At 40.8% G+C, this 24371-nt stretch overlaps 3 protein-coding genes across 5 annotated transcripts in view; 1 reads left to right on the top strand and 2 right to left on the bottom strand.

The window, feature by feature from the left end:
* gdf11 (growth differentiation factor 11) overlaps positions 1 to 5478 on the bottom strand; it is a 22158-nt gene extending 16680 nt beyond the window's left edge. Inside the window, exons 1-4 of the mRNA XM_033325210.1 lie at positions 5369 to 5478; positions 4129 to 4192; positions 3929 to 4081; positions 206 to 665 (exon numbers count right to left, since the gene is read on the bottom strand). Of these exons, the coding sequence (XP_033181101.1) occupies positions 206 to 665; positions 3929 to 4081; positions 4129 to 4192; positions 5369 to 5478 (787 nt within the window). The remainder of the gene's footprint in view (positions 1 to 205; positions 666 to 3928; positions 4082 to 4128; positions 4193 to 5368) is intronic.
* A 5935-nt stretch (positions 5479 to 11413) lies between these two features.
* avil (advillin) lies at positions 11414 to 18442 on the bottom strand. Of its 3 annotated transcripts, none has more exons than XM_026308065.1 (20): positions 18382 to 18442; positions 18040 to 18153; positions 17796 to 17870; positions 17437 to 17633; positions 17253 to 17361; positions 17064 to 17174; positions 16214 to 16419; positions 16041 to 16119; positions 15842 to 15940; positions 15614 to 15767; positions 15388 to 15488; positions 14924 to 15061; positions 14633 to 14791; positions 14293 to 14472; positions 13494 to 13651; positions 13226 to 13370; positions 12950 to 13138; positions 12763 to 12852; positions 12485 to 12595; positions 11414 to 11873 (listed from the first exon to the last, which is right to left on the bottom strand). In XM_026308065.1, exons 2-20 carry the CDS (start codon positions 18097 to 18099, stop codon positions 11760 to 11762), a joined length of 2475 nt encoding a protein of 824 aa, XP_026163850.1. In that variant the 5' UTR covers positions 18100 to 18153; positions 18382 to 18442; the 3' UTR covers positions 11414 to 11759. The 3 variants fall into 3 exon arrangements, with proteins under 3 accessions (XP_026163850.1, XP_026163852.1, XP_026163851.1); XM_026308067.2 differs by lacking the exon at positions 18382 to 18442 and adding an exon at positions 18246 to 18371; XM_026308066.1 differs by lacking the exon at positions 18382 to 18442 and having other exon boundaries at positions 18040 to 18213.
* Positions 18443 to 20771: 2329 nt separating this feature from the next.
* olfml3b (olfactomedin-like 3b) lies at positions 20772 to 24089 on the top strand. The gene is made up of 3 exons (XM_026308068.2): positions 20772 to 20942; positions 21945 to 22230; positions 22625 to 24089. The coding sequence occupies exons 1-3, from the start codon at positions 20844 to 20846 to the stop codon at positions 23407 to 23409; spliced, it is 1170 nt and encodes a 389-aa protein (XP_026163853.1). The 5' UTR covers positions 20772 to 20843; the 3' UTR covers positions 23410 to 24089.
* The last annotated feature ends 282 nt before the right edge of the window (positions 24090 to 24371 follow it).

Raw genomic sequence — 24371 nt, forward strand, 5'->3', positions numbered from 1 at the left:
CGGAGTCATCTGTCTAATTTTATCAGTCCGCTTCAGACACACTGAGTGGAGCCTCAGCCTCAGTCTGAAAATGTAGGTTAGGTCACTGACTTGACTGAGCCCCCCGTCAAGGCAGCAGGCCTGAGTCACTTGAACCTAACTGCTCCACAATTACGCACATGACGCATTTGGAGACAATATAGTTGGGTTGTAAACTATAACTCACGCTCAGAGGCCATGGTGATAACGGACTCCGTGGTGGCGTGGTACTCGTCCTCCTCCATAAACTCATCCTGAGACGACGCGTCTCCCTGGAAGTCGTGATGGTCCAGGAGCTGCTGGAGCGGAGGCGCCTTGGGCAGCAGCTGATTGACCACCTCCCGGCTGATGTTGGGCGCCTGCTTCAGGCGCAGCTTGCTCAGGATCTGGGACTTGATGGTCTCCAGTCTCAGCACTTTGCTCTGTTCCCTCCAAACACAGGCGGAGCACTCATGGGCACCAGCGTCCTCGTCCAGCAGCGACAGACCGGCATCCGTGGGTGTTTCGCTGGCAGGAGGCAGCAGCAGATTGGGCTCATCGCTCCCCGACTGTCCCAGGGAGATGAGCACCATCAAGCAGAGTAAGAAGTTGTACCTCGGCATGACGATGCGTGGACACCGGACAATGCAATTTCTTCTTTTCTTTTTCTTGTCTTTTTACTCCCTGTATCCCGTTATATCCTCTTTCACGAATGCGCGCCGCTCCTTGCTTTATCCTACAAAAGGCAGGAGATCAGTGACCTGCATCTAATCCAGTACGATCTCCCCAAAGTTGCTCGTTCTGCAGCTGGAGCTTTTGCAATAAATTTTCAAAAAAGTGCGTTCCAGTGTGTCTCGGTACAGGCTGTTTTGATTGAAAGTGAATAAATTATCTGTCTGATGAATGCATAGCCTTCGTCACAACATGTAGTTTAACCAAATGGTTGTTTTGGGGGGTCTTCTGTACAATTTAGTCCATGGAGGTGTATGAATGTTCAGAAGTGTCACTGAAAAATGTGCAAGTGCGCTCAAAAAGGGGCTCTTTATATATCTCAGCTGCCCGGTGTCGTAATCCGTCTCCATTGGCTAAGATTGCAACAAAAGGCTTTTAGGTCTGTCACCAAGTCAAGAGGGACAGAGCGAAGGGAGGGTGCACGCTCTGTTATGAGAGTATAAACGCTTTTACGGTGCACAAACAATGTCTCACATTAGAGATATTGCCCAATTAGGTTATTATGATGGTGGCAGAAACGATGGCTGTTATAAATGGGTTTAATGGTGTAAAGTGAAGAAAAAGCCGCATGAATTCCTCCAGAATTCTCCACATCATCCCCCAAATCACACGCATCTCAATATTTATGGCGCATCTGAACAAAAGATCACTGAAGATGGATCTTCATGTAGGACTACCAGATGGTCAGATGCAGATTATTTAGATGTTTCACGAGCTTTTCTCAGCAGGGCGCTTTAAACTAAGCGTCAAAGTCTCCATATGAAGCACCAAAGTCATTATGTGCCTTTTCTCTACAAATTGGGGGCCATTCATCCTTCATCATTAAAGTTTTTGAAATGCTTAAATCGCGTAGGCAGTGTGGAAAATTGCCCATAATGTGTAATTGTTTTTAATGATTACCTGTTTTCAACTGCTGTGAATGGCTGTGATTGATTTTAACACTGGCAGTGCCTCCTAAATTCCGCTGCATTTCTTTACTAGATTTCTATCTATCTATCTATCTATCTATCTATCTATCTATCTATCTATCTATCTATCTATCTATCTATCTATCTATCTATCAAACGTTTATTTATAAGGTTTTGTGATCATCAGTAGATCGGCTTAAAATTAATATATAACAAGTTATGAAATTGGTAATAAGCCAAATTAATGTGTCATGAACCTCTAAATGTTTTTTTTCCTAGTGAATATTATGGGCTGTGGAATTTCAACTCACATATGAGTCTTATTGAGGCTATAGGTTCACTACATATGCAAACGTATCAAGATCTGATCTAAAGATGCTCAGTCACAAACCATAGACAGATATTGTTTTCATAACTGCACTTGTGTTTAATACAAGTTGTGTTATTTCTGAAACACCGTTGTTCTTTAATTACACATCTACAAGCTATGACTGAGCCTGGCATTATTGGCCCACTAGTGTCACCTGGTGGAGGAAGGCACAGTTGCAACTGCACAGTAAAGTGTGTTTCAGTTATTGGTTTTCATGCATCTTTCAGGTCTTATCTTGGTGGCTTCATTGTAAAAACAGGGCTCTTTATAGTCATCAACCAATAGGGAATTTACCTCAAACTTTATAGTCAAGATTAAAAAATAAATTGCACTAAGTTAGTGATGATTATGCATTTATTTCTCCCCAGGCATGAATGTATTCTGTCCTTTCTTTCAGTCTGTCTTGTACAAGTGACATCATGACTTGGCAGCTTCACTCTAATGATATGAAGAACCTGTTTTACTGCAGGAAGCAGCTTAAAAACACTTTAGATGTCACATTAAGGTTCACATAACTGCTAAAGTTTTGTCTAAGTGACAAGTTCTACTACTTTTATCTTAACTAAATAGAATAAACCATTAACAAATAAATTCTTAAGGGATAACTCATTTTTATTTTAGCATGACCAACAAGTTGGATGTACTTTGGTTTCCTCCCACAGTCCAAAAACTTGTATGTCAGGTTGATTGGTGACTCTAAATTGCCCATAGGAGTGAGTGTGAGTGTGTGAGGTTGTTTGTCTCTTTGTGGCCCTGTGATGGACTGGGGACCGGTACAGTGTTGTTTTTCTCTAATTTACCAACACTGAGGTAAGAACCATGAAATAGTCAGGTACAGTTCTGCATTCAAAATATTATTTAAATAAATGTACAAAGGTATCCCTCTCGAGATTTACTACCATCCATACGTTTGCTGTAGCACTTAGTCCTAATCCGGATCACAGGGGTCGGGACCCTGGACGATCACAAATATATCACAGGACTGAAACATAGACACACTCACACCTACAGACAATTTAGATTCACCAATTAACCACAGACTGCATGTTTTTGGACTGTGGGAGGAAACCAAAGTACCCAGAGGAAACCCACACAGACATTGGGAGCTGGTTGCATTTGTATTATATAATAAATTCATCTGCAAAGTAGCTAATAACAAAAGTTATTATGAATAGATGAAAGTAGTGGATTGAAAAGTAGCATATCTGCAACACAAAAAGGAGAGGAGTAGAAGTACAAAGAAAAATAAAACAGAAATACTACAGTAAAGAACAGGTACCTCAAGATTATACTTAAGCATTGTCCGTCCATCCAATACCTATACTGCATATAGTGTAGAGGGACTGGAGCTGATCTCTGCTGACACATAGAGACAGTGAATAATTCACAATCACATTCACACCTACGGACAATTTGAGTCACCACATAACTTAAGCTGCATGTATTTGGGCTGTGGGAGGAAGCAGGTGTGCTCTTAAATACAGTACTTGAGAAACCTCTGTACTCTTTACTTAAATAATAGCAGTGATACCAAATTGTAGAAATAGATCTACTCTACACAAGCAAAGGTCTTGCAATGACAATGTACTTACCTCAAAGTACTAGCCTCAATACTTTAAAAAGTTAAAGTACTCATTACCCAGAATGATGTATTTCAGCATAGCAGGCTTCTGTAAATGTGCACATAACATTAATGCTGCAGCTGGTTACTTTTACTGGCATAAGATGTATTTATCTACTATATGCTACTACCTTATACATACTACACTGTGAGTAGTACTCCAGTGGTACATGCCTCGTAGGTAAATACTTCTTCTGTAGCTAATAACTGCAGCTATGGAAGCTACAGGCCAAGTAGTGAGCATGAGAGTGTGTTAGTTTCTGTCCATCACTGACAGTAAACAAACTCATCTTAAAATACCTGATCTTTGACTTCCCTCTGGGATCGGCGGCGCAGCGCGTTTGGCCCCCGTGGCCTTCCGTAGACGTCAGCCTGGGCGTGGACACCGTTGCTGCCGCTGCGTCTCAAACAAACACCGAGCGTTACTTCACCCAGAGAGCTCGGAGGAGCCGCCTACATAAACAGAGACTCTATAAAAGCATAAAAATGCATTCAGTTACGTTGGACAGCAGTGGTTCTCCAAGGAAGCGGGCGTTTTCTCGGGGAATGAGCGAGGACGAGTCTCTGCGCAACATCATAAAGGAGGTGAGAAATCACGGCGTCATGGCTGTTTGGAGCTAAAGAAGCTAACTAAGCTTCCGTTTCACGGCTGTGTTTTCACACCGTTAACGTAAGGACACGGTCATTTGACGGTAGACCACCCTGTTAACTGTTTAGTATCAACAACAGCTGTTGTTTTGGTCGGACCCGTAGCGTCAGTTAACTTCCCCATTAGCTAATTAGCGCCTTGTGTGTTGTTGTTTTGACTGTGTGTGTGTGTGTGTGTGTGTGTGTGTGTGTGTGTGTGTGTGTGTGTGTGTGTCTGTCTGTCTGTCTGTCTGTCTGTCTGTCTGTCTGTCTGTCTGTCTATCTATCTATCTATCTATCTATCTATCTACATGTCTACATGTCTACATGTGATGTTTGGTTTTTGGTCTCCTTACCAGACCGAGAGCTCATCCAGGCGTCTGACCCGCAGCGACAGCCGGGCAGGTACCCTGAGGAGGAGGAGTGACAGCCAGGTAGGAGCCAGGGCTGACCCGCCCACCGTCCAGGTGTTCACATCTGGATATCATGTCTCAGGCAGTGGGGGGAAGTTACTACTTTTCCTGTCGATTTTATTCTGCTTTATACTCATGTTTATTGTGTGTGTAGTTTTTACTTAAAAAAACCCCGGGCTCACCTGTGGGCTTATTACCAAAAATTGTTGACCAACTTTGAATAGTCACAATAAACTAGAAAGTGTTTCCTTTCCAGTGATACGAAGCTCATCAATATAACCCTTAAAATGTACGTACAACAGCTAGTTTAACTTGGGTATGCAAAAGGAGGGTAGGTAACAGTTTAATAGTCAGCAGCTGCTTTTCAGATTAAGGTTTTAGTTAAGACTAGAAATAAATTAACCTGTGTTTAATACTTAACCAGAGTCTAGTTGTGGCTTTTTGCCACATTTCAGTTGACATTGAGCTTTTCCCATCAGATGGTTTTATTTAAAGACCTGTTTAAGATCAGATTATTGGGTATTTCACAAGAAAACTAAAGATTAGACAAATAACCAGAACTAAGTTTGTTCTTTCTAGACCATTGATCTTGTTATGGTGCCTCAATATCTGATTGATTTTGATGTGTAAACCCTTTTTATGCCTCGGACCCAGCACTCCCCTTTTTTCTTTGTTTTTGGTCGATGGCAGTGTTTCATACTTGTGTGTTATGATCATTTGGAAAGGGTTGAGTCCTCGGTTGGAAACAACTGGGCCAAATATTAAATACTTAATAGTAACTCCATCTTGCAATACAAGAGCAAAATGCATCAGGGCATCAGTATCAAAAATCTAATAAGGGGATCTATAATATCAGTCACAGGAGACACTATGTAGAATTGACTTTTTGTACTTTAAATACATTTTGCTGATAATACTTGTGTGATTATTGTAAAAGGGGCTTGAATGCAAAGCTCCCACTTATAATGTCGATAATATACAAGCTGGAAAGACAAATTCAGTCCAGTAAATATCAAAAAAATATTTTTAACCATAATGATGAAGCTACTGTTGTGTGGGACTGGCAGAGACAAATATTTTAATTGTATTTTATTAACTGTCCTTTTATTCTTTAACCTTTCCCATTGAATTAATGTTTCCAGAAAGTTCTTCATCAAACACATTTGAAATTAACTTTAAATGCTTATCTACAAAAATCCAAACTTGTTAAGTTTTGTTTTCTACAAATTTACCAGCACTGTGGTTAAAAAAACAAAACAAAAAAAAAAAACAAAATATATATATATATATATTAATACAAGTATATTTATGTAATCCAGTGTTCCAGTGACTTCGGTGACCTGAATTTCAGCAGTATTGCCACTACAAACATTTTTATCTTATCACATACTGTTGCTTGAGAACAGTTCCCAAACATATTTAGATATGGTCACAAGTTTTAACGTGTATGAGTCCTTAGAAATCTGTGACCCAGACGTCTGTGTCGGATCAAATAGGTGAAAATAAAACAAAAACAAAGTGTGGACCAGGTGAAGCATTAACCCTTCACTATAGTTTCTGCTACCAGAACTGTGGCTTTCTGAATACGTGTGGGGCCTGTTTGTTTCAGATCAGTAATAAATACTATTTTCTCTTTTTCAGCAGTCTGACCAGGATCTCTGCATGGGACTCCCAGAAATGGTGAGCATTTCTTATTCTTGTTGTCCGTGTCATTGTAAATGTGATGATGGTTGTCACAGTAAAAAGTCTTGTTTTGTGAGGTATAATATTAGCTCACTGCAGTGTTACAGATTCCTTCACATATGGAGGGATTGTCGTGGCTCTCGATGAGGCCTCCCACTGGCGGGGGCCTTTGAGAGCTTGTTAAACACTTGCCCACCCACTGACTGGCGTTCCTTTCTCTAAAGTTGCCCACACTGATTTGTAACTGTGTTTGTGATTTAGCTGGAGCTGCAGGCTAACTACGACGAGGTGGTGCAGGAGCTGCGTGGGCTGGAGGTCGAGCGTGAGGCTCTGTTGTTCCAGGTGGACGTCTTACAGGACACGCTGGAGGGTGTAGAGGAGCTGCTGGCTGAGGCCCAGAGGGAAGCAGGACAAGCTAGTTTGGTACGTTAAGGCCTCAGCAACACTGAAACGCCACATTTAAATGCCACTCTTCTCTGTTTCTTTTGGTCTTCTGTCAGTCTTCATCCATTCTAAGGTGACATTTTGTTTTCAATTATAACCAAGTTTAAACTGACCAGCCGCTGGTTCACTCGTGATGTAACGCTGTCTCTGCGTTTATAGGAGCTGGAACGAGAGAGGGAGGCCAAGAAGAAGCTGGAGAGCATGGTTTGCTCTCTGATGCAAGAGGTGGAGAGATTAAAAGAGGTAATGTGGCAACAGAAAGAAGAACATTCACTAACATTACAGAGGAACAAGGCTTTTCAATTTGGCTGATTTATGGAACCTGTTGCATGAGACATTAACAGAAGTATAATCACTTGTTACCAAATGTAAAAAATGGAAGTGCTGCATGTTTTGTTTTTTCTTTGCCTTTCTCTGCTCACTCCTGCTAATTAGTACCTTTATCACTGGCTGTGGTGGACATCATGTAATGTTACATTAATTTGTTATAGTGTTATGGTCTGAGAAAAGTCAGGAACAAATAATAATCACTGTTAAATGAGATGTTAGAATAAAAGTATGTTCCTACTGAAAAACAGCATCTTTGCTGCGAAAATGCCCAAACAGAGTTTTGTTTAGTAAATGAATTTACATTTCTCCTTACAGGAAAGGACTAACAACTCATCTGGTCTAGTGAACACACATGGAAGTGAAGCAACAATACAAGAGCCCAAAATAAATAATGATGCCAAGGAGCTAGAAGCTGCACCTGGAGAAGAAAAAGACACGTCCCTGCTTGAACCTCAAAGCAGTGAGAACAGAAGTAGACCATCTGACGAGACAGGACAGGGTGCAGGAACAGAGGATGAAGCAAATGGTCTGGTGAGGCTGTGGAGGATGGTTCATAAGCCCCTGGGCCACATGCCCTCTCTTGCAGTGAACAAACTGGTCTCTGGAGAAGGGGTCCTCCAGAGGCCTGTCGAAAACTGTGTCGACTTCGGACTAGATCGTTCACCAGACGACCCAGACAGTGTAAGTGCCTATGAGGATGCATCTGCTGAGACTCCAGAGCAGGAAAAGATCTTTCCAGGGGACACCTTGGAGCTGCCTGATGATTCCGAGAATAAAGAGGAGAGTCCGACCAACAGCTGCCAGGTCAACGACCACGAGAACCAAGACCCCAAAAACCCTGATGCTTGTGTTGTGTCTTAACTTTATCGGTTTTATCCACTGTTGGGCAAAATAAGTTTTGATTGTTGATGATTTGGTTATATTCAAGGGGAAAAAAGCTTTTAAATGTGAGGGTTTGCTGCTTTTTTGTCTTAGAGGATGGAGATCTATATCTGCTGGTGGCACAAAGCAAGGATTTTATTTTTTGTACATTTTATAGACTAAATGATTAATAGGTTAGTCAATAACTAGGAGATGTATCTTTAATGAAAATAATTCCAGTACACTGTAGTAGAAATGTAAGTTTGTTTTAAAGTCAAAACAAAGGAACTCAGGATCCACATGATTTACTTGCTGGAATCCCTAGCTGGAACGAATACTGATTTGCCAATCATTTGTTTTTAATATGTCTTAACTTTGGCTTAACTGGATGGACAGGTAAAGTAAACATGGCTGCTTTGACTGTTTACCTCTTTGGTAACCTCTGAAGAAAATCTGTTTGTACAAGTCATGATTAAGATGATACAGAGCACAGTGAACTCTGTAAGCTTTTTGTCAAGGACTGTTGCTTTTCTGTTCCAGTCATAACTACGCCTTTGGACACAGAAATTTAGAGAGGCAGTCTGAACATTTCAGACACTTAGAGCTTGTTACAGGTCGTCTTTTCAAAAGGGGATCAGTAAATTCTCCCATACCTTAAAAGAACCTTTGATTTCATTTAGAGATATTTTGGTCTTTAAAGAGTTGACTGTAAATGTTTACAGCATGTTTGATATTTGTCTGGCTATGATCAGGTAGTGAGACAGCTGTTATTTAGGTTATTAGTTAGGTTTATGTATAAGGGAAATTGCCATGTGTTTACTGCCTTACTGATGTCCAAAAGAACTTTTACTTCACTATCTTTCATATGGTCCCTTTTTCTGTTTTATTTGGAAAAATTAGGGAAATTGATTTGGCTGTATTTGCACTTCTTAAAGTTTTTGCACTGCGGTGTAAATCTGTCAGATTACATTGAAAACTACATTCCCTTTACAACAAAACATGTCAGTGAGAACTAAACAGCTGACCTGCTGCAGGCTGTATTCTCTCTGCCTGCATGATAATACTGTATGTTTGCACATTTGCAGTGAAACTTGATGAGTCTCTGGATGACTGTGTTTGTTATACACATTTTATATTTAATCAAAGTTATTTTTATTTTTTACAAGGTTGCATTTGTTTGTTTCAATGCTTGAGGCAAAAGTAGACCCTTTCCCCTAATTTGTGAGTTTGCATGAGCACCTATGAATGTATATTAATTTCCAAACTACACATGAATTGATCTTTTTAATTAATTGTAATTTTGCATGTAGTACTCTTACACGTATACATGTCGAATCATATGTAGTAGTTATTTACTGCAACTATTGGCATTTAGAGATTTAAATTTACTTTGACTTCACATCATTCTGTCATCCTTCAAGGTGACAACATTTTCATTTTTGAGGGAACATATCACTTGACACTGAAAATTCTTAAATGAAAATCACAATTTTGAACTGATTTTGTAGTATGGGAGATAAAGCATACTATTAATACAGTGATGTCATGCTGTGTTTTTAAGGCAGCATGTTCATGTCTGTATAGATGCACCGTAACATTTGTCTGATCGTTGAGTCTCTTGTTGTGTTTTTATATTGTAATGATGCTGTAAATTCACATGTGCTGCAGTGAACGTTTATGAGCAGGCTGGTCATAAACAACTTGAGCTGGTCTATCAGGTCCACAGCTCTGTAGCTGGAGCCAATCCCAGCTGACACTGGGCCAGATCACCACTGCTGGTCAGACATTTCTGAATATACATCCACAATCACTGGATCTTTATACCATTGTCCTCAACAGTTTATTTTCTTGTTATCTTCGTGACAGGTCAAAGGGTTGTTTTTTTTTGTTTATTTTTATAATACAGTAGTTATATTTCTAACTTATGATCCCTTACAGTATCAGGGGAAAGTACTTCTGTTTCAGCACACGTCAGTAAGACATTTATCAAGTAATCATATTGTTTCTTTGGTTTTTGGTCACACAATGCAAAAAATATATTCATATTGTGGTGTGTATTTTGGTCTAGATATTTTTGATTTGTCCTGAGCTTTGAAATAAATGTTCACATGTAACAACAACTGAAGTTTATACTTGTAACTGCATTCCAGACATATCAAAATAAAAGGAGTAAATAATGCTTGTTTAGTGATTTGTGTGCACCTTTGAAAATATTTATTCTGCTATACTAAAGAAAACACCATTTTTTAATTAAATGAGACTTAACATTATTGAGCCAATGCAGAAATATTACAGAAATTTCTTACAGGTTTGGGTTAAAAAACCTGGAAAAATCTATTTACAGCATCGTTTCTTAAAAGTGTTATTCAGTGAATGTCAGCATACTTGAAAATAATAAAAAAGCCAAAATAGCAATATTGTCCTTAAATGAATTAACTTCATTAACATCTATCTATCTATTCTATTCTATTCTATTCTATTCTAATCTAATCTAATCTAATCTAATCTAATCTAATCTAATCTATCTATCTATCTATCTATCTATCTATCTATCTATATATATGTACCTCAGTGCCCCTTGGTTCTCTGGTTCTTCCTCACCACATGGGGGACGACCGGGACGTCCAGTAGCTATTAGCTGGCCTATGAGCCCCTTAGTCCAGCATGGGCTGTACCTCAGTGCCCCTTGGTTCTCTGGTTCTTCACTACCACCACTACCAGGGGACTGGGATGTTCAACCACCCTTAGCCAGCTTGTGAGACACCTTCGCCCAGTGTGGGCTGTACCACAGTGCCCCTTGGTTCTCTGGTTCTCCACCACCACCACTGCCACAGGGGACTGGGACATCCAGCTGCCCTCAGTGCTGGGCTGTGTCTCAGTGCCCCCTAGTTCTCTGGTTATTTCCCACCACCAGGGGAGCGGGATGTCCGGCAGCTCTTAGCCGGCCTCTGAGCATCTTCACCTGTCATGGGCTGTACCACAGTGCCCCTTGGTTCTCTGGCTCTCCCCGACCACCATGTGACCAATGTGATCCAATTAATACCAATGCCTGTCTGAAAAAGACTTATGAAAAAAGCACTGTAAGCAGTACCTTGATAGGATGCAAACCTGGTGCCACAACATGGGACCTGGAAGACAGGTTTCCACAACGAACAATTTTTATGTTGTTTTATTAGGAGTAGCAGGCCTTAGGAGAAGTTAACAGGTATTAAAATAAAAACATTGCACTTATCAGGATCATTTTGTGGAGTGTTTTAATCAGCAGATGTGTTATGTAATATGCATATTTGACTCTGTTATACATTACCCATTCTTCAATGTCATTTATTATTGTTTGTCAGTAGTATCCAGCGGTAACCCTGCCTGTGGTGGCCCTTTTAATAATAATAATAATAATAATGATGATCTTTACAGAAACAATGGGGCTTAATTAGGTCCTTAATAAAAGTCATAGAAGAATAAGCCATACACTTATAATTTTTCATATTAAGATTTCAAATAGTTTTTATCACAAGAGTTGGTCATGTAACAGAGTCCTGGTGCAATATGAGCACAAGTTAAAAAACAATAGTAAGTAACGTGTATTACAGTGAGCCAAAACAAATGAAGGAATGGAGAGACACATTGTTAAAAAATGACTGCACTCAAAAATCTGGAGCTGCTTTTTCCTCAAACAGGTTAACAAGGAGAACGAGCCAAGGTGGAAAATCAATATGGAAGAGAAATCTGTTGGCTTTTGACCACTGTTGCTTATTTCACCTACAGGAAAAATATCAAAACATCATTTTTTCTTTCTTCAAGTTCAGTTGTTTCCATCGCGGCATGCTCACAAAGTCATCCTTGGTGATCCCAAATACGTTAATGAAGTCAGAGTCACTGAGGTATTTCTGAAAAGCAGTTCACAAAATGTAGCAAGTGAACAAATGAATTGTTGAATATACTCTGTGGTGTGAAAAATCACTGTATAGACTCATGCTAACATTTGGCTGACACAGCAAGATACGCAAAATACTGACTTGTTCAAGACTCAATGGGGAGAAATAAGACTAACTACAAGTTCATAAGTAGCTCCTGAATAATCAATCATGGAGGATAATAATAATAACTTGAAGATGTTTTTATGGTGAAGCTTTATTAATGGGTCTATAAATCCTAACAATTCATATGAAGCTTCTTAGAAATAACTACGAAATTTCACAGTAATTCTCCCAGTGCCTGTGTGGGTTTTCTCCCACAGTCCAAACACATGCAGGGTTGGGTTTAGGTTAATTGTGAATCGTGAATGTGAGTGTTGGTCTCTATGTGTCAGCCCTGTGATGGACTAGCGATCTGTCCAGGGTGTACCCCCACCTGTCGGGCTCATTGACTCCAGGCCCCCTGGATGTACCAGGATAAGCAGTAGATGATACCAAGACTTGTTTATGCACCTGTTCAACTCACACACACACACACACACACACACACACACACACACACACACACACACACTTACGCTTACCTCTTTCTGGGTGGGGTCAACACCTTCGGGCAGCTCGCTGATGTTCTTTCCAACCAAAGCATCTGGTGGAAAAGACTGTGAGCTTTTCTCATTTTCAACACAGTCCTTCTCCTGGAAATATCCAATGAAAGGAAAAAAAAATGTGTTCATATATCTGTGCATTAATGTGTGTCATTAGTCTTTAGCTACACTAAAGAAGGAATTGCTAACATGCTAATCCTAACCATGCATCAGGTAGGACTGGACATTTGCAGCAAAGAACCCATTGAAAGGCTTACAGAATGATTTCCCTGGGATGCAGGTGCAACAGCAACAGGTGATGCTACATCTTCCAGCTCCTTCTTCAACTCCTCATAACTCTTTCCTCCCTAAAAGGAGGAAATGTGTGTCTGCGTATTGCATGTGTTTTACTCATAAATGTACACACACCAATGCTATATTTTCTCCAAAACCCAAAACACTCACACTCCATTTTGAGGGATCCCAAGCTGTGAACCAGCCAGTGAAGGTGGGAGGCTCGAAACCTTGCTTGACCAAGATGATGCTGGTGTCTGGATCTCGGGCACCTGGGTGGGTTTTCAGGTACTCTTGGCTTGTGATCACTGCTTCTTTACGCTCAGCCTCATTGGCCTCTTTACCGATCCATAGAAACACCTAAGACATTTACAATAAACATTCGATTTTTTGGGCTATCACAGCTTTAAAAAGATTGTTCATAACTGGCACAGTGTGAAATTATACCTGGTCCCATGTGTCCAGTAACATGACATCATCCTCACTGAGGTCGTCCTGTGTGAACTGAGTCACCTCAGTCACAATGAAGCGTCCCGTTTTATTGGAGCATTCGAACAGACGTGGCTGGTGGTCTGAAACTGTCTGCTGTAACCTGTGGGCAACAACACATAACTTCATACAACAGCGGAAAACAAACATGTTTCCTCTACAAATGATCATGTGACCACTGGGAAACCCTCTAAGCTTCTTTGCCGACATCTATAGCATTTATTACCTCTTATCATTTGCATAAGGAGCTTTCCCTCCAAGCAACTCCCAGAATTCAATGGGCTCCTGGCCCTCAGCTACAGTCTCCTCCATGCCTGACTGAAAGCCCTTCTGAATCACACAGCTGACCTCCTTCGCCATGGCCCTCTCATCTCCACTTGATCCCTGTGAACAATAAGTTAATCATTATAAACTCTACTGTAGTTTTACATTAAATTACATTTTAAAAGAGTGATTAAAATTTAATGTTATGTTCAGGGAACTTTGACAGGAAAAATACTTATACTGTGTGGCCAAAAATATGTGGACACCCAAATAGTACACTTTTATAGCCATCTGCCCACCCATTATCTATACCGCTTCCCTGTAGAGGTATTGTGGGGAGCATGGTATCACCAGTCTATGTGATTTTTGAAATGCATGGGCAATAATATGCTACGATAACAGCTTCAACTTGTCTTGGAGAGCTTTGCACAAGGAATCTGGCTGCAGAGATTTGCTCCCATTCAGTTACAGAGTATTGCTGAGGTAAAACACTGATGTTGGGGGATATGTTCTGGTTGGAGGTTAGGGTTCTGCATAAGTCAGTCCTCCAACCCAGAGAAAAAACTATTGGATGTGGACCTGGCTTTTATGTTGAAACAGGAACGCATCTTTCTCAAATTGCTACCACAAAGTTGGATAAACACTATTAGTATGAAATGTTCTAAGCTACATGAAAACAGTCCTACACAAAAACATGCAACACTCTCTGGGCATTTTTGGCCACCTAAAAACTAATCATACTTGAACTCCATCTTCATTACCTTTCCACACCACAGATAAATTCCTGATTGGCTCTTTAGTAAAAACACATCATTGGAGTTCAGAGAGGCGCTTAGAGCAGGAACCTCAATGGCTTTTGTGTTGGATGGGTCAGAGCCGTGGACCTGGAACAATCTTACCGGAGGCTCTGGCTCAGAAGACCCGTGTCTAGACGTGCCCCCCTTAAAGAAAAGGAAGGAAATAATTTGTACAAGAACTGTATGCACCGGCCAAAAATAACACTTAAGAAGAGCATATCCTTGTGTTGATAAGACACCATAACAAAAAATAAACAAACAATGTTACCAAAGAAATTATTAAAAATGTGATTAAGAGCCATACCTCAAAGATTACCATTTTACCCTTGAAAATAGCCATAAAGTGTCTCGGTTCTTTGCCCATAGTTATTCTCACTTGGACTGGCTCGCCACCGTACTTCTGGTCCAAGTCCACAGCCTGAAATGCAGAGGCTGCCAGTTCATCCTGTGTTGCATGACGCCCCTAAAAGTGGCAAAAAACTGAAAATCAATAAAAATAGCCAGGACAGTGAAAGAGAGATGATTTTGTAAGAAACTTAAGAATTTACTGTAAATTATTATTATTATGTAAGACTGTGTTACAGCATTTCCTCACCTGCCATATATAGAGCAGGTAACATTTCTTGCTGTTAACCAAGTAAGTGTAGAGGATCAGGTAGCAATCACCTCCATAGAAATAGCCATACCACTCGGGGTCCACAGGCACGGGCTCCAGGTCCTCAATCCTCCACACCTGGGTGTATGTAAAGGTTACGTTAACAAATGAGGACTAAAGAGCAGACTGTGCTGTTCTGTACTACTAGTGAGCATTACAAAGCAAAGTATCACTATTGTGCACGGAGGCCATTTGTAAGGCATCTCATACAAATTCCACACTGTGAAACTTGACTCTGTTTTCATGAATTAGCATGTACTGTTTAGCATTCTGCAGTCACCATAATAAAATAATCACATCTAGGATATGTTGTGTAACATTTGGACATTTAAATTGTTATGCTGCCATTTGTATATTAGCATGCTAATCTGGTAGTAAAGCAGTTTTTGTGAAGTGTTGAATACCTCAACTTGACCTGTGCCATTGTCCACCATTCGCTCCTGTGCAGCGATATCTGGCATCACGTGCATCAATGAAGCATCAAATTTCTCCTGTGTGACATGAGCTAAGGCAAAAATAATCATAAAACAAAACAAAAAAAAAACATCAACCACCGCCCTCTTAGTAAAAAAACATGTTATTTTCCTTTTTTTGCTGGTTTTGTTTTTGTGTATTTACAAAGACACGTACCCACTTTCCCTCTTGTATTGACTTTGCCCAGACCTTGAGTCTGGTCCTTTTCTGTCCACTTCTGGAACAGCTGCTTGAAGAGAGCTGACTCTGCCCCATCATTCACCGTCTCCACGTTTGTGGTGATGGGGTAATTTTTTGCATGGATGAACTCCTGCAACAGCCCGTCAAATAAATAAATATGTGCCACTAGATCGATCAAACAGCAGCCTATGACGTGTCACTCACCAGAGCTCTGGCCATAGCAGCCTGTCTTTCAGCTTTGTTCGCTTTCTTCCCCTTCCACACAAAGATTTTTATCCCTCCCTGGTCCAGGATGTAGCAGTCCTTAAATGACAATGACATCAAGTATGGCAATCAAACTTCTTCTGCATCCTACAGTATTAAACTTTGTCACATCTGTGTAGGTGTTTCAGCACTAACTCACGTCATGGCTGAGGAGCTCCTGAACCAGGGGTCTGGTGGCGACTTCCGTGACCTTCATCTGACCATCTGCATCTGACACTCTGAAAAGGAGGCCCAGAGAAATCAAATTCAAACCACACTGAACATGGATGAATTTTGATCTGCAGTAATATGACTGGTCAGGAAGAGGCTCACTGGTAGAGCGTGAGGTTTGCCTTCTGTTCCTGTTCAACGGTTTCATCAGGTGGCCCGTCCTTCAGTTTGGAGGTTCTCTCTCCAAGCACATCATTCAGGAGCTCCATGTTTTGAGGAGATTTGTCCTCTGCTTCACCATCAATCATTCTGATGTCTGTCCGACCTCCCCTCTCTCTGTCCCGGATGTCCTTGGCCAACAGCATTCCCTGTTAAGCAGCGGTAAAACTAAGACTATGCAATCCAGAAATCCCAGACTTCATTCTGCACTTTTAAGAGCAAATATTAAAAAATGTAATTTTACAATCTTTTAAAATTTCAAATATTAACAATGCACCATTGTCAGTTCTATTTGGTGGTGCCACAAGCTCTCTGATATTCGCAGCTTTTAGTAATGTTTAGAAAAACACATCTACGAGATTCAGAAGGTCCTTTTTTATATTGTTTTTCATTAAGTTTCTTCTCCTTCATCTTATTATTCCTCTTATCACAGGACATGAAACAAACAAACAGATTAACACACTAAAATGTGAGCTAGAAAAAATGATAATGTTTGTTGATATAAATGTGAAGAAGGAAAAATCAGTGTCCTGAAAGAACAAAGTTCTCAGTCGAAACTTTATTGCTTTAAATAAATTTGAACTGTGTGTGGTGAGACAGTGAACCATTCATGGCATCCAGACGTGTTTTTAGGAAGAAGGAAATGAGCTGAACTGTTCCCTCCCACAACTTTCCATAGTGGTTTGATGACGGTGATGGTTCGACCTGGTCTAGGTGGGACAGCAGCACCCAGCTCACTGTCAGACTTTTTAGAGTCTTTTCACTCATATGGGAACGCTCTCTCAAATCTTACTTTAAGCCTCTCCTGTCTGTTACTCTTCGGTCCATTCCACTGAATGATGGTCTTGCCAATATCCAACAAAAACACATCTCCAAGGTTGAAGCTCGTCCAGCTCATCTCCACCTGAAATGAATGAAAGCAGACAGCGCTCTTACTCCTGTGTGTCCTAATGTAAAAACCCTCCTGTGGAGCATGGCTCACCTCCCTGGCAGTCACTCTTTTATTCCCTTTGACTTGGAGCAGTCTCTTAACATCATAGGTGTTGGTTTCAGTGTGCCTCATGCCCGATGCCACGCCACCTTTCTTGTAGCTGAACAAGACAGAACAGTTATATTAACGGCCTGTTCCACTGTCTATTAATGGCATTAGTGAAGCTTTCACTCACATGATTCCCTGTTTGAAGTATCCCCTGAAGGCTTCAGACTCATGGTTCTGGACCTCACGGTGTTGGATTGGAGTGCAGCCCAAAAATTCATCGAGCTGTATGGTGTAAACAGCAGCTGCGCCCTGTTCATCCTGAGAGGACTCTGAGCCGATCCAGTAGTGGATATCATAACACAGAGAGTTTTTCACTTTCTGGGTCTGGGGAAACAACAGTGGGAAACAGTGAGCGCAGGGCGGTGTGTCGATAAAGATGCTGTGTAATTACATAAATGACAGGAGAGTTTCGTCACTTTTCCATTACGAACAAGCATCCTGGTCCCCACAACCACCATGATTCATCAGACACCTTCTCAGACTTACAGACAGAAGTACGTAACAGTCACCCTCATAAAAGTTTCCATAGGATTTCTCAGGGATTTGAACCAGCTCCATTTTCTGCAGCAAAGAGAGAAGAGATCTGGTGTCTGTTTTACTTTAATATGCACCAGACAGACTCTGGACAAGTAAAAGGATTTTTCTTTCTTTTTACTCAGAATCAAACTAAAATAAAACTTGTAACAACTTCAGTTTACAATTGTTATTGCAGCAAGTAAAATCAAATTACCTCAATTCTCCAGATTATAATCCCAGGTGTCCGATTTACTGCTCTGAATGTGTACTCCATGTTGATCGCATGCAGTCAGTTTCAGTCGCACTTTTGTTTCTTGATTTTCTTGTTCTGGAAGAGAAAATCACTGTGAAATAATCAATTGCGAAACTTCAGTTGCATTTATTTTTGGCCCATTAAAGGCAGTTTAATCCTTTACAGACCTACAACAGCAGGACAGGATCTTAAAATGTGTTTGTCTTTAGTCTCTTTTCTCTTGAAACTAAACAAAATAAGTAAACTTTGACGTTATACTTTCCAATTCTAATCATAAATTTTAAAGTATCAAATGAAACATACCTGCTATTCTTGTTTGAAGAGGTTCCTGTAAGCGTATATATTATCTCCCTGCTGCTGATTTCCTACCTGATAACAAAAGGCCCTCAATCCTTTTTCCCTCAGTGTCCCTAAAAAATTTGCATGTGTTTGCATGTTTCAGGACCTTTCACAGCACTCTGCCCAATCACTGAGGAAGACACACAATCCTGTAGGCAAATGTGCTGAAAAAAAGGATTGACTCATAGTCAAATGGACACACAGTAACACTGATCATCACCGTCATGTCCATTTGTTTCCCAGCCCACTTGACCCAATACCACCACATTCGGACCATATATGGATATATGCACAGCTACAGGTAGAAGGAGACGAAGGCTAAAAAAGTAACAAATAAATAATAACAGTAAGGTGGCTAGTAAAAAGAAATGTAGTAGTTAATAGTAGTATGAGTCATAGTGGTAACAGTAGTAATAGCAGTATTTTTATTATCGTTGTGCACATTATATAACCACATTTGTATTGAGTGAACATGAGGATGAACTATTACATGTGCAAACACACACATACACAGTCAGGTCTATTTGTGTCTTTACTGTGAGACTGTTGTGCAAACCCTGAAGAGCTGGGCTTGTTTGTGGACAAGCAGGAGACAGAGACAGTGAGTCCAATGTGGACGTCTCTTCCTGAGAAAGTCTGGATTCTGCTCCTGAATGTCTGTTTACTGCTCAACTGTGAAATGAAGACCTGGTTAGATAGAGTTAGAGTTAGATAGACAATAGAGTTAGAAAAAAGTCAGTTACCAGACCTCTGCAGTCCACTGCATCAGAGGCTAACAGCTGGAGGCTTCATTATCTGTTGCTAATGTAATACACATGCATCTCTGCCGAGTGGTTGAGTTGCATGTCCATTCCAACATCACCACATCAGTAATAAACATAATTAAATGAATATGACAATGTCTCTATGAAAACAAAACAAACATCATTATTTTTGGAAACAAAGAGTTTGATACTTATCTGGTTTGCTGGACTGCATTCAGGGTGTGACTCAGTAGTACAGGTCTGTTGGCATCTTTCACAGGTTCTGGTCGGATTATTCTTATGAGGATAAAACCATACTGTCAGAGGTGATAGTGCCAGCTGGCTGTGTGAAAACAGGCAGACAGTGGTCCTGAAAATATGAAAATGCAAAGCATTTCCACTGTACTTCATACAAAACGAAAATAATAGTTTGATTTGCAAAATCCATCTACCACCTCAGAGGCACAGGGTGACATTTCCATAAAAGCATACAAGAGAGCACAGACTACACTACAAATATGTGATCAAATCTTTCCCTAAAATATTAAACATGTCACGTTTGTCCCTCATAGATGTGTTTCTCCTAGAAATTATGGAGTGAATAAAACAAAAACTAGCTGCGTTATGCTATTATTTACAGCATGAACGCAACTAAATAGATAAACAGTAATTATTCTAATTAGGATTGTTGAGTCTTGGTTTTGTATATCAAGGTGGCTGTATAGCTTACAGTGGAGGCTGGTGACAGCTTTAACAATATTTCGTTCCCACTATAATTTGCTGTTCAACCAAACTGCTGTTTTGGTTCTAAACATTGTTCCTTCTATTACAGCTGCTGTGGGCAGGAATTGGTTGAAGTGTAATTATACATCTCCTGCAGAGATCTCTGTTTAGTGCCACCCCACAGATACAGAGAACCACAGCCAATAAAGTTAAATTGAGGTAAAAGCAGTATAACCTGGAAAAACGAAAAGTCTGTTTAGTGCAAAACTCCTTTGTGTTTCCTCAGACATGTTGACTGAACTTTGGTGGAGAGTTAGTCCACCAATAAATAAGAAAACACAACTAGTGTGTTGCACTGTTCCTGACCCAATTGGTTGGCTATGAAGACAGACCAGGATACTTTTGGTGATCTCTTTCTCTCCTTTGCACAGGCCAGCATGGACAGTAGGAAGAATTACATCAACCAGTGAATGAAAAATTGAAGACATGAATAGTATTCATTAACTTGGCTTTGTACTAAGAACAGAGTAAATTTTACAGAGAACTTTTCATTCCGACTCTACGTTGACTTTAATTTGAATCCCAGACCTTCCTCTTCATAAGGACTATAGTGCCTCACTGACTCCTGATCCCACTCATGGAACCTGTGATCCTGTGCCACATTCAAGTCATGTGCTTTAAAGAAAAAAAGGTTCCAACCCTTCAAATCCAAACATGCACTTAAGACTATATAGTGATTTGGCTTTTCAGTTTGCTATCCAGGTAAAACCTAAAGTAAAAATGAGAAGTACAGCCTTGTCTCTTTTAGACTCTGTACTTCCATCTCCGCCAGATGGTCTTGGCTCCTCCCAAACAGCTTAGTAAAACATTCCAGCCCACCTCTGGGAATCTGCTGGCACCTCCACACACTAAACTCCAGTCAGGATTTCACAGGAGCTAAAGACACTGAACTGACTCAAAATGAGAGGACTTGTTGTCTTGGTTACTTTGGCCTGCTTTGCCACCGCTCAGCACCAAGCACTGATTGACTATTTGGAGCGGAGGCTGCTTGCTATTGAGGTAAGAATATCAATATCTTCCTGCCGAGCCCTGCGCTCCAGAGCGCCTCTGAAAGGGAACTTCCAGGGACAGGGCAAAGGCAATGAAATGCAGATGTGGGCAAAGGCTGGAAAATACAGGTCTCTTTAATGCATAGGTATTATGGTCTTATTTCTGTGGCACAGAGACACAGCTGAAAATGTGGATTAAAGGTCTTGCCTGGATCAGAAAATAGCAGTTTGTAAAAAAAATAAATAAATAAATAAAAATATGTATAATAAAAAACGTAAAAGGATGACAGTAGACCTGTTGTGTTTAGAAGACCTGTACCATCTTGACAGACTATATTTATTATGATGATTGAATACAAATGGCACAAAAATTACTTTCAGATGACTTCCTGTCTATGTGAAGGCATTTTTCTTTGCTGGATGATGATACATCTCATCTATTGGCAGGTTGGCAGTAAATGAGATGTATTAGTTTGACACATCTATTTTAATACTGCAGTTTGGTTTAAAAGCTCAAATAAGAAATGCTCCACTCTTTTTTGCATTATGTCTGAAGCCTTTTAACAGTTTATTAGACCAAACTCCTTCAAACTAGTATTGGCTCCCTCATTCCACCATCAACGATCACCTGCAGAGAAAATCCCGTTTCATTTCTCCACAGTGAGGTCAGAGGTCAGGGTCCACTACACAGCAGCACGCACACAGCTGCTAGGATTTAGTGTTTTTCTGAAGGACACTTGAACAGGGTGTATGCCTGCCACATGTGGGCTGAACCTGGTTGTTTGAAGGATGAGTGTCCCAGTTATTATGCCTTTATGTCCCAGTCCACTGAGCCTGAAAAGGACATAAAATTATGGCTTATTCAGTGCTTTCCGTAAATGCATTTATAGCTCCTGAAGAACAAATATCCATGTTTTGCTGAGTTTGTTGAAATATAAACAGGCAAAGTGGAGCCTGGCCTCTTTTGTGTCTGGTAGACTCAGATATAACTAATCACCTGTGTTGACAACAGGACCGGATCTCTCTATGGCACGAACAGACGACCCGTTACGCCTCAGAGCTGCGGGAGCTGAAGCAACAGATGGTTTCCCAACTAGAGAACCTGGACAAAGAGAAAGAGGCACTGAGAATGAATCTGGACAATGTGGGGACAAGGGTGGACCGGGTTGAGCGTGAGCTGGACTACCTGGAGACTCAGAACGGGGCTCAGCCTTGTGTGGACGTGGATGACAAGCTTATAGAGCAACAAGTGACTCTGGTTAAGGAGAAGCAGAAGGCCAAATATTCCAAACTCTCAGGTGAGATATGCTGCTCTTAAACACCTTTTATATCCCACACATTTATGAGAAGAAACGCTGCATTTCATTGAGAAAGAACATGAAAATGCTCACCTGGTGCAATCATAACCATGATTTCAAGTGGAGAAAAGCATACCAGTCTTTAAGCATCAAATAGCTGATAAACTAATAAAAAAGAAACTTGTTTGATGTGACTTTACGGGGGTTTGACAACATCCCAGTGATGGTGAAGCTGAGCAAAGCCATGGATGGAAAGCAAAGCTAATAAACAGCATGCTGAGGTATTGTTAGTAAAAACTGTTCTGATGTATGTTTAAGGTGACACGGTGCACACACTTGTAATGTCAAACAGGTGTCACCCATCACATAAATCTGCTCACTCTCTTATTCCCAGACTGCAGTGACATGATCTCCAGTATAAAAGCCATGAAGATCCTGAAGCGAGTTGGGGGGGCAAAGGGCACGTGGAGCAAAGACACCAGCAGGGCCTCTGGGAAGGTCTACATTTTCAACGGGACAAACGACGACACAGTCCACGAATTTCCCTCTGTGCAAGACTTCACCCGCTCGTTAGGCTTGTCTCTGTCAAAGAGCCTGAAGCTGCCGTCTGCCTGGAGGGGAACAGGACATGTTGTCTACAACAGCCATGTGTATTATGTAAATCAGGCTGACGAGATAATGGTGGTTAAATTTGACCTGAAGAACAAGTCTCTGACAGACAGCGCAGTCTTTCCCGTGCAGGACCATGTCCCAGTGTACGGCCTGACCCCGGAGACACTGATGGACCTGGCTGTGGACGAAGAAGGCCTGTGGGCCATTTATTCCACGCTACAGAACGAGCGGCACATCTCTCTGGCCAAACTGGACGCCACCTCGCTGGACATTGAGCAGATGTGGGACACAAACTGTCCGAGAGAGAACGCAGAGGCAGCTTTTGTCATCTGTGGCACTCTGTACGTGGTGTACAACACCAAGCAGCCCGGTCGCTCACGGGTGCAGTGTGTGTTTGATGTCAACGACATGGTGACCAATGAAGATGCACCACTGGTTTATTTTCCAAAGCGCTACGGCGCTCACTCCAGTCTGAAGTACAACCCACAGGAGCGGCTCCTCTATGCCTGGGACGATGGCTATCAGATCCTGTACAAGCTGATCATGAAAAAGAAACTAGAAATTTAAGACGATCACTGTAACGACCACCCAGCGACCCTTAAAGAATGACACCAGTGTTTTCTCCAAACTGCTGGTAAATATTACTATACAAATCATATATACTTAATCTAACAGGTGACCATTTTCACTCAGCCTTTAGTTTCCATCCATCTCTGAAAACTCCAGCAGTTTTGCAGAAAAGCCAACAGCGTCATTAAAAATTGGAGACTGGGTAAACTGGATAGAAATGTAGAAATGTAGCTGTGTACTTTTACACACCTTCAGATGAGAATATCATACATATTGTGAAAGGCACTGTGACGGCCATAATCATACATCTGATCAGACTGCACTATATTTGTTGAATTGATACTGTTCGAATAGATTTACTGTAGTAACCTGAGAGCTCTTGTGCTATCGTCCATTTCTAAAGATGTTCCAGAGGTTTTTTTTTTTTTTTTTTATGACTTCTTTATATTCAAATATAGGAAAACTTATACTTTAAAACTTGTATAATACAGCATGACCACTCACTGCAAAAATGCATCTTGTACTTTCCATGTCATTTTGCACTCTGAATAAATTTCCAAGTGCCTTACTATACAAACTCCAGCTGTTCTAGCTTCAAATGAATCAGATTCATTGAAGCTTAGCTCTTTTTTTCCCCACTGGTCCTGTGCACCCTATTACAATGAATCACCCCCAGAGGATGCACCTGTGTTTTCATAGGGCGTCATAGACTAAGGAAGCATGTAGCATCCATAATAATCCAGTCTAGCCAAAGACTTTGGTGTTGCTGCCATCTTAATAACATTTATCATACTCTAAGAAAGCCAATTTAGTTCAGATGAAATATAAACATTTTCATTTTGCAGCTTTGTTAATGTATGGGATTTCTAGTGTACAGGTTGATAAAGTTTAAAATCACCAATTTGTACTGTTGTCACTAATGCAATCACCACAATGACTCCACTATGGGGGAAAATTAC

The sequence above is a fragment of the Mastacembelus armatus genome, chromosome 5 (genome assembly GCF_900324485.2).
Source record: "Mastacembelus armatus chromosome 5, fMasArm1.2, whole genome shotgun sequence".
In the NCBI taxonomy this organism is placed as follows: Eukaryota; Metazoa; Chordata; class Actinopteri; order Synbranchiformes; family Mastacembelidae; genus Mastacembelus; species Mastacembelus armatus.

What these genes read in the sequence shown, in the direction of transcription:
- olfml3b (XM_026308068.2), top strand. Translation starts at nt 20,844, where the DNA reads ATGAGAGGACTTGTTGTCTTGGTTACTTTGGCCTGCTTTGCCACCGCT. An exon ending in GGAGGCTGCTTGCTATTGAG is followed by an intron (nt 20,943 to 21,944) that starts GTAAGAATATCA and finishes TGTTGACAACAG; the next exon opens with GACCGGATCTCTCTATGGCA. An exon ending in CAAATATTCCAAACTCTCAG is followed by an intron (nt 22,231 to 22,624) that starts GTGAGATATGCT and finishes TCTTATTCCCAG; the next exon opens with ACTGCAGTGACATGATCTCC.
- avil (XM_026308065.1), bottom strand. Translation starts at nt 18,099, where the DNA reads ATGGAGTACACATTCAGAGCAGTAAATCGGACACCTGGGATTATAATC. An exon ending in GCAAACCTCACGCTCTACCA is followed by an intron (nt 16,120 to 16,213) that starts GTGAGCCTCTTC and finishes CCTCCTTTTCAG; the next exon opens with AGTGTCAGATGCAGATGGTC. An exon ending in CAATACAAGAGGGAAAGTGG is followed by an intron (nt 15,489 to 15,613) that starts GTACGTGTCTTT and finishes TTTTTGCCTTAG; the next exon opens with CTCATGTCACACAGGAGAAA.